The 9792-nt window shown below is 45.7% G+C and overlaps 1 protein-coding gene across 1 annotated transcript in view; it reads right to left on the reverse strand.

The window, feature by feature from the left end:
• The window catches only part of emid1 (EMI domain containing 1), a 355515-nt gene extending 347188 nt beyond the window's left edge, over window positions 1-8327 (reverse strand). The window contains exon 1 of the mRNA XM_080208227.1: window positions 7435-8327. Within this exon, the coding sequence (XP_080064353.1) occupies window positions 7435-7634 (200 nt within the window). The 5' untranslated portion in view covers window positions 7635-8327. The remainder of the gene's footprint in view (window positions 1-7434) is intronic.
• Between the last annotated feature and the right edge of the window lie 1465 nt (window positions 8328-9792).

The following is a 9792-nucleotide window of genomic DNA, read 5'->3' on the forward strand; positions in this document are numbered from 1 at the left end:
AATAAGATCATGGCTGATCTGTCTGCGTGGGTTTCCTCTGGGTGCTCCGGTTTCCTCCCACAGTCTAAAGATGTGTGGGTTAGGTTGATTGGCCGTGCTAAATTGATTCTAGTGTCGGGGGATTGGCAGGGTAGATGTGTGAGGTTGCGAGTGTGGACTGGATGGGATTGTGGCCAGTGTGGACTGGATGGGCCAAACGGCCTCCTTCTGCACTGTAGGGATTGTATGATTCTCAAGGGCAACTAGGGATGGGCAATAAATGCTGGTCTGGCCAGTAATACCTACATCTAGAACATAGAACATTACAGCGCAGTACAGGCCCTTCGGCCCTCGATGTTGCGCCGACCAGTGGAATGAATCTAATAACCCTCTAACCTGAACTATTCCAATGTTATCCATTTGCCTATCCACTGACCATTTGAATGCCCTTAAAGTTGGCGAGTCCACAACTGCTGCAGGCAGGCCATTCCACGCCCTTACTACCCTCTGAGTAAAGAACCTACCTCTGACATCAGTCCTATATTTATTACCCCTCAATTTAAAGCTATGTCCCCTCGTGTTAGCCATCACCATCCGAGGAAAAAGGCTCTCTGGTAAAATGAACTCAAAACAAACTTTAAAGTTGATTCTTCCATTCACTTTTTGTGATTCAGCATCTACGTGAGTCTGGGGTGTGAGTGCAGCGAGTTCTAAGGGTCCTATTGGGCTGAGGGTGAATCTGGGCTGGATATTTATTTGTATTCTCTTTAATTTGGTTGGGAGAAGGGAAAGCACGTGGCTGTTTACACCGGAGACCTCTACCCATCAGAAGGACATTCTCCATTCATTACCGCCCATCAATGGGACTGTGTCATTATAGATCCCTATAGTGCAGAAAGAGGCCCTTCGGCCCATCGATCTAGATAGGCTGGGCGAATGGGCCAGGAAATGGCAAATGGAATTTAATGTTGGCAAGTGCGAGGTGGTCCACTTTGGTAGGAATAATGGTAGGAAGGACTATTTCTTACGTAGCGAAAAACTGCAGCAGGCGACAGTGCAGAGGGACCTCGGGGTCCTTGTGCATGAGTCGCAAAAACCCAGCCTGCAGGTGCAGCAGGTGGTCAGGAAGGCGAATGGGATGCTGGCCTTCATAGCGAGGGGGATTGAATATAAAAGTAGGGAGGTCTTGCTGCAGCTGTATAGGGCATTGGTGAGGCCGCAGCTGGAGTACTGTGTGCAGTTTTGGTCGCTGCACTTACGCAAGGATATTTTGGCCTTGGAGGGAGTGCAGAGGAGGTTTACTAGGCTGATACCGGAGTTGAGGGGGTTGAGCTATGAGGAGAGGCTGAATAAACTAGGCTTGTACTCGTTAGAGTTTAGAAGAATGAGGGGAGATCTCATTGAGACGTATAAGATGATGAATGGGATGGATAGGATAGAGGTGGAGAGACTCTTCTCAATATTCTTGAGGGTTTGAAAATAGATAAGTCCCCTGGTCCGGATGGGATTTACCCTAGGATTCTCTGGGAGGCAAGAGAGGTGATTGCAGAGCCTCTGGCTCTGATCTTCAGGTGGTCGTTGGTCTCTGGTATAGTACCGGAAGATTGGAGGATAGCGAATGTTGTCCCATTGTTTAAGAAGGGGAACAGAGACTTCCCCGGGAATTATAGACCGGTGAGTCTTACTTCTGTTGTGGGCAAGGTTTTAGAAAAAATTATTAGGGATAGGATTTATAGTTATTTGGAGAGTAATGAATTGATTGGAGATAATCAGCATGGTTTTGTAGCGGGTAGGTCGTGCCTTACTAACCTTATTGAGTTTTTTGAGAAAGTGACCAAAGAGGTGGATGGGGGTAAGGCAGTTGACGTGGTATATATGGCTTTTAGTAAGGCGTTTGATAAGGTTCACCATGGTAGGCTTCTGCAGAAAATGCAGATGTATGGGATTGAGGGTAATCTAGGAAATTGGATCAGGAATTGGCTAGCAGATAGGAGACAGAGGGTGGTGGTTGATGGTAAATATTCGTCATGGAGTTCGGTTACGAGTGGTGTGCCTCAGGGATCTGTTTTGGGGCCACCACTGTTTGTAATTTTTATTAATGATCTGGATGAGGGTATGGTTGGGTGGATTAGTAAATTTGCTGATGACACCAAAGTCGGAGGTGTGGTAGATAGTGAGGAAGGGTGTCATAGTTTGCAGGGAGACTTAGACAGGTTGCAGAGCTGGGCCGAGAGGTGGCGGATGGAGTTTAATGCGGAGAAGTGTGAGGTAATTCACTTTGGTAGGAATAACAGATGTGTCGAGTATAGGGCTAACGGGAGGACTTTGAATAGTGTGGATGAACAGAGGGATCTAGGTGTATGTGTACATAGATCCCTGAAAGTTGGGAATCAAGTAGATAAAGTTGTTAAGAAGGCATACGGTGTCTTGGCGTTTATTGGTAGGGGGATTGAATTTAGGAGTCGCAGCGTCATGTTGCAACTGTACACAACTCTGGTGCGGCTGCACTTGGAGTACTGTGTGCAGTTCTGGTCCCCACATTACAGGAAGGATATGGAGGCTTTGGAGAGGGTGCAGAGGAGGTTTACCAGGATGTTGCCTGGTATGGAGGGGAGGTCCTATGAGGAGAGACTGAGGGATTTGGGGTTGTTTTCGCTGGAAAGAAGGCGGCTAAGAGGGGATCTTATTGAAACATATAAGATGATTAGAGGTTTAGATAGGGTGGATAGTGATAGCCTTTTTCCTCGGATGGAGAAAGCTAGCACGAGGGGGCATGGCTTTAAATTAAGGGGGGGTAGTTATAGGACGGATGTCAGGGGTAGGTTCTTTACCCAGAGGGTGGTGAGGGATTGGAATGCCCTGCCTGCTGCAGTTGTAAATGCGCCTAGTTTGGGGGCATTTAAGAGATCCGTGGATAGGTTTATGGACGAAAAGGGATTGGTTTAGGTTAGTGGGTCATTGTTTTTTAACTGGTTGGCGCAACATCGTGGGCCGAAGGGCCTGTTCTGCGCTGTAGTGTTCTATGTTCTTCCCGCTCAGAAAGGACAGTAGGACTAGGGGGCACAGCCTCAAGATAAAGGGGGGGGGGGGCGGTTTAGAACGGAGTTGAGGAGGAACTTCTTCACTCAAAGGGTGGTGAATCTCTGGAATTCTCTGCCCGTTGAAATGGTGGAGGCTGCCTCGCTAAATATTTTTAAGACGCGGGTTGATGGGTTTTTGATAAGAGAGGGGATTAAGGGTTATGGGGAGAGGGCGGGAATGTGGAACTGAGCCACGACAGATCAGCCATGATCTTATTGAATGGCAGGGCAGGCTCGAAGGGCTAGTTGGCCTACTCCTGCTCCTATTTCTTATGTTCTTATGAGTCTACACTGATCACAATCCCACCCAGGCCATATCTCCACATCCCTACATATTTTACCTGCTAATTCCTCTAACCTATGCATCTCAGGACACTAAGGGGCAATTTTAGCATGGCCAACCCCACCTGCACATCTTTGGATTGTGGGAGAAAACCGGAGGAAACCCACACAGACACGAGGGGAATGTGCAAACTCCACACAGACAATGACCCGAGCCAGGAATCGAACCCAGATTCCTGGAGCTGTGAAGCAGCAGTGCTAACCACTGTGCTACCGTGCCGCCCCTCATGAATAATTCAATCAAACCGGAACGCCCAGTTCCGACTCTCCAAAGTTCCTGATGAGAATCTGAAATAAAACTCCAATTGGTGGCAGTGTCCGAGGCTGGCTCTAACTTCTGGACACTGTCAGCCTGGTCGGAGCAGTGTTAATGTTTGGATAATTGGAGGAATGTGGGTTTGGGGTGGTTGCTGCTAGTTTGTGGGTGGTTGTGACTGGGATCTGTTATTAGAATGCATGCCCCGGAAATCTGTTGCTGATCAGTTGCCACAGGCAATGTTGTGATTTCAATACTTTAAAAAAAAACCCTCAAGCTCCTACAGTAAACACTGTTTTGGGATGCATGATTAGCACTGCATTGATATTTAAAAGCGAGTTCTCATTTGAAAGTGGAAATTCTAAAGCTGTTTAGAATGGCTATACAACTATTTGATTAAGTGGTTCCTTGCAGTTTAATTTCACGCAACAGCAGCGTGAAAAAAAAACCCATCTGCAAAGACCTCCTATGAGTTCATTAGCACTCCTGGCCTGGGAAAGATACATTCACTTCGAATTACTGTTGGAAGGAGATGCCTGACTCTCCAATAGAACCAGCCTGACATGACTGATGAGGCGTTTATTTAAAACCGACCGGATTGCGCTCTTGACTCACTTGAGATAAATTCCACCCCTCATTTCCATCGTGGTAAAATGTCCCAGTTAGCTTGTCAGAAACTCTCACCAGAGGAGCTCCACAATTGTCGTCCTATTTTTAAAGCAGTCTGATATCTGGCCTATTTCACTGCAACCTCTCCAGTCCAGAAGGAGGGAGGGAGGGGGTCCAATAGAGTTTGAACCAATGGGAGTTTCACACCCTTGGAAAGGAACTGGTTTCGACTTTGATTAAGTGGCTATTAAAGTTTTAGTGAATCTTAATGTACAAAAAAAACCCAGAGATAAACAGATGGATTATTTTGAAAATACCAAAGCTGATCTGACAAAGTACTTCAGAAAGAGAGACTTTAGTCCTGAAGGTAGGGCCTGGAACACAAGACCGGTTTAGTTTTAATAAAAAGAAAAATGTTGCAAAAACTCAACAGATCTGGCAGCATCTGTGGAGAGAGAAACTAGCTTAATGCTCAGCGTCAAGTGACTCCTCCTCAGCACTGAAGCCAGAATGGAGTTTATCCTGTTTAAAAGGAGATGGAGCAAAACAGACCTTCAGGGATAGGTGGGTGCTTAGGAGAGTTTTGATAATGATGTCATGGACGCAAGACAAACGGAGTGTTAATGGTAAAGAATAAAGGGGGAACAAATAGTGGCCTAAAGGTCAGATAGCAGAATGTATTAATAGCAGAATAGGATCAGTGCTCTCTGAAAGCAAAACATTAGAAAAGTGGCAGATGGCCCTTTCAAGAGAGGGGGGAAAATAAGACCAAAAGGATCAAAATGGAGGAGAGAGAGTTCATAATGTGAAGTTATTGAACTTAAATCTGGAAGGCTGTAAAGTGCCTAGGTGATGCTGCTCTTCCAGTTTGCATTGGGTTTCACCGGAACATTGCAAGCGGCCAAAGGAGGACCTGGGGGCTTGAGAACAGGATGGTGAGTTTAAAACGGCAAACAACAGGAAGATTGGAGTTATGTCTGTGGACTAAGTGAAGGTGTTCTGCAAAGTAGTCAGCCAGTCTGTAATCAGTCTCCCCAGTATTGAGAGCAGCAAATATAGTAGATCAGATTGAAGAATGTACAAGTGAAATGTTGCTTCACCTGAAGAACATATTTGGACCCTTGGACAGTGAGGAAGTGATCACAGAACCCTTGGACTCGCCAACTTTAAGGGCATTCAAATGGTCATTGGATAGGCATATGGATAATATTGGAATAGTTTAGATTATTATAGGTTAGAGGGTCATTAGATTGGTTCCACTGGTCAACACAATATTGAGGGCCGAAGGGCCTGTACTGCACTGTAACGTTCTATGTTCTATTACAATGCAGAAGAGGGGCGGCATCGTGGTTAGCATAGCTGCCTCACAGTGTCAGGGATCTTGATTTGATTCCTGGCATGGGTCACTGTGTGAAGTCTGAATGTTCTCCCCATGTCTGCATGGGTTTCCTCCCACAGCTCAGAAGATGTGCTGGTTAGATGCATTGGCCATACTAAATTCTCGGTCAGTATGCCCAAACAGGAACTGGAGTGTTGTGACTGTGGAATTTTCACAGTAACTTCATTGCAGTGTTAACATAAGCCTACTTGTGACACTAATAAATAAACGTTAAAAAAGGCCATTCAGCCCATTGAGTATGCATCAATAACAATCCCACCCAGACTCTATCCCTGTAACCTCCATGTATTTACCGTACCAATCTCACTGACACTAAGGGTCAATTTAGCATGGCCAATCAATCTAACCCACACATCTTTGGACTATGGGAGGAAACCAGAGCAGCCAGAAGAAACCCACACAGACACGGGGAGAACGTGCAAACTCCACATAGACAGTGCCCCGAGGCCAGAATCGAATGCGGGTCCCTGGCACTGAGACAGCAGCGCTAACCACTGGGGTTACACTTTCTTAACTGTCTTGCTTTAGCAGTTTTACAAAAGTCATGGAATACTGAAATATCACTCTCAGTGGAAAGAGCGGTTGGGAGATCGGATAAATCTAGTGCCAGCCTGAACATTGGTTTTGTCCTGTGGATATCTCTTAGGGGGTGGGCGGCCTCTTGAATATTCACAGGAAGAATCATGGATTGCTTGAAGGGCGATTAACACAACCCCTGACAAACTTTCAAACCACAAGGGATTGCTGGGCTATTCCGGGACCACTACTCTAAACAATTAGACGCTTCTTTTGTACCGAGGCTTTGTGTACCAAAGACAACCATTGTCATTCTACCCGGCCAGAGATTCCCCCACTCCCCATCCTGTCAAAAGTAGGGAGGTAGTGAGGAAGTTAGTTAGGACACTGCTTATACCTTGCTAGCATCATTCCTTTTTTTAAAAAAAACAAATCTTTCTAAAGATGTTTTATTCTCTGAATGGGGATAAATCCAATATTGCATGCAATTTTCCAGCATTTTTCCCGTTTCATTGCAAGCAATTCAGCTTCCACAAGTTGTGACACTAACAAAATAAACTCTAAAAGTGTCCGTCCCCCCTCCGCAGCCACACAATATTCCCGATCGGCGCATTATTCAGAATGAATAGCCAGAGCACTGGGATTACACATCGGAGCAACTTGGCTGAATAAGTTCTGGCCACTCGTGAGGCCGTTGTAAGAAAGCCGCTAAGTCCATTGGCAGACTGTCCAAATATCCATTTCAAACAGCAACCCTCTGCCAAAAAACAGCAAGCGGGACAGGCCAGTCCCATCAGGATTTATGGAATTGTATGAAGAGTTCTAAGTCACTGTTTAAATGCTACACTCCTCTTCATATGGGAGTTTTGTCAATCAAAACACGTGTTCCAAACAACTATTGTAAGAAAATGAGAGTTTTAAATGGAAGCAGACCCCCCCTCCCCGATATTATTTAACCATTTGGAAAGGATTAGACAGCCAATCAGCTGGCGCTTTCAGCAATTGGGGACTTTCTCGAAATTCGGGGGGAAAAAGAAAGTGTTTATGCAGCACTCTGATTAACCTTTCCCCCGCAGTCAGCCTGTTTGTGTTCCCCACATCCGGACACTACTAACCACAGGCACTGACCCAGAACCCGTCTGTAGCAACTCACAATCAGCCTTTTGTACCTGATCTAAGACTGGTCTTTCCCACTCTCCCAAATTCCCACTGTTAGAGGGGGGGATTAAAAGAAAAGGAGTGAAGCCGGTTACCTGCGGGTGAGAAACCCATTGCTAGCAACTCCGAGCTGATCCTTGCTGCCCGCTGGGTACTTGTACTGAAATCCAGTCCCCCACGAAGTGCGCACTAGAGGGACTAAGTACAGCAGGAAGAAAGTAGCCAGGAAGCCCCTCCACGATGCAGTGTGCCACTGGAGCTTACTGACAGCGCCAGCACACACAGTCCCGGCCATTCCCCGCACCACTGTGGACTGGGTGATGTTGGATTATCTCCGGATGGGTTAAAGCAACGCTCGCAGTCCGCCTCCCTGCTTGGCAATGATGTGGGAGCACTCGTCCCAGCTCAGCTCCCGGACTGCTGCGGCAATCTCTCACTGCTCCCCAGTCCTCAGGATGGACAACAAGCCAAGAGCAGCAAACATCCACGAGTTAATGTCGCTTGATCAATTTACCCCTATCATTGAAGGACCAATTCTGGAAAGGCTTTTTGTTTTATATATAACATGGGCTGCTTGGCTCAGAGTGAAGACTGAGACCCTGGTGCCTCCTCTCTCTGTTTTTTTGGGTCAGGGCAGCGTGTGTTTTGTAGTTTCCCCCCGGAGGAATTTCATTGACGTCTGGCTGATGGATTGCTGGCACGGAAGAATCAGACGGGGTTCTCTCTCTCCCTGTCTCTCTCTCTTCTCTCCCCAATGGATTAACGACGCGGCGCAATCAGGTTCTTGAAAAGATCTTGCACTCCCCGGCAGATCCCGCCCTCCTTATTCATCCAGAAAAAAAACGTGGATTGCCTTAAAATGTTTCACAGGCACAAGCCGCGCTCATAGCCTCAGTAATTCAGATATACGGTCCTGTGTGCAGAGTAGTACCTTGTAGAAATGCTGCTCAAACAACTCGCTTTTAGCATGAAACAGCTAAAGCCCCGAGTCAAATTAGTTTCAAATTTGTGGCAGTACTTTTCTTTTCAAAGTGCCTTGAATATATCCAAAGCCTGTGGAAGCTAGAGGGCACTATTTAGTAAAGGAAGCGATTCCCTATCAAGTTAGGAGTGAATTTTGAGCTGTGTAGTCTGAGTAACAAAGTTACTGATCGACTCTTTTTCTCTCTCTCTCTCCTTCTATAGACGTTGCTAACATTTTTTTGCTTTTTATTTTCACGCTTCCTTTTGCCTTTTTTTGATTTGATTGTCACATGTATTAGTATACAGTGAAAAGTATTGTTTTTTGCGCACTATACAGACAAAGCATACCGATGCCTACACCATCTACTGCTTAGCTCAAGAGTTTACATGAATATTGCAGGATAGACTGCCGTTATTCCATTCAAACTAGACTCGGTGTGCATTTTTTAAAATTTAGCCTGTTTATCCATTTTCTTCAATCTCCCTGCATTGAGGAAATCACTTATGGAATGACAAGTAGGAGATCAGGACACCAATCCTATATGAGATGGAGAAATAAGCTCCTATGGAGAACAGATAAGTTAAAACAAACCGAAACGATGAAAACACTTTCCAACCATTCATTGTAAATCCCAACCAGGGAATTTCCCTGAACGATACGGTGCAGGTAATGAAGTTTTGGCAAATATTGGATGAGATTATCTATTCCGTTTTCTCCAGTGAAATACCACTTTTCAAAATGAAATCGACCGAATTTTATTCCGTTGACTAATTACTCTCCCCACTGCTTTCTGAAATCGGGTAAATACATGGCCACAACACTAGGCGGTCTCTTCGCGTTCATTTTCCCTACTTAGTGTTGTTTCCACTAACTTCCTCCTTGAGTACAAGTGAATCTATGGACTCATTTTCCCTTCTTAAAGATGGGGAGATTCGACGAGTGACGGGACATTTACACCCCAAAAGAATAGCCTGATTGGAGAACCAAAAACGTTTAACCTTTGAAAGAGGATATGAATTTCCGAAGTGTGGAGCTGATTTCCCCACCCTCCCCTTCTCCAGGGTACCCACTTTGTTCTGTGCCTCTCTTTCCAACCCATAGTGACACCACTCCGAGCTGGAAGGAGCAGCGCCAGGACGTGGGGGCAGGTATTCTCAAACACTCTCAGCACATACCAGATCCCTGTGATTAGGTTCGTGAATGGATGCTGTAAAATCAACTGAGTTCCGTTCACCCAACCATCTTATCTTAATCAGAGCAGTACCCCTCCCAGTCATAACAAGCTACAGCAGTTTAGTGCATTGGCGAGGCAATGGTAACCAATTCAGTTTCATGTATACCATATCACTTGACCAAGCTTTTAAGCTAAAGGTCGTTTTAATGGAATGGTTCCAATACAATTGAAAGCTTTGTCAGCGCTGATTTGACTGTTGATGACATGGTACATGAATGTTCTCCAGAGACAATGAACCCAGTTATCGGTTTCCAT

Source organism: Carcharhinus amblyrhynchos, chromosome 20, assembly GCF_965287045.1.
Source record: "Carcharhinus amblyrhynchos chromosome 20, sCarAmb.v2.hapA, whole genome shotgun sequence".
NCBI classification, from domain to species: domain Eukaryota; kingdom Metazoa; phylum Chordata; class Chondrichthyes; order Carcharhiniformes; family Carcharhinidae; genus Carcharhinus; species Carcharhinus amblyrhynchos.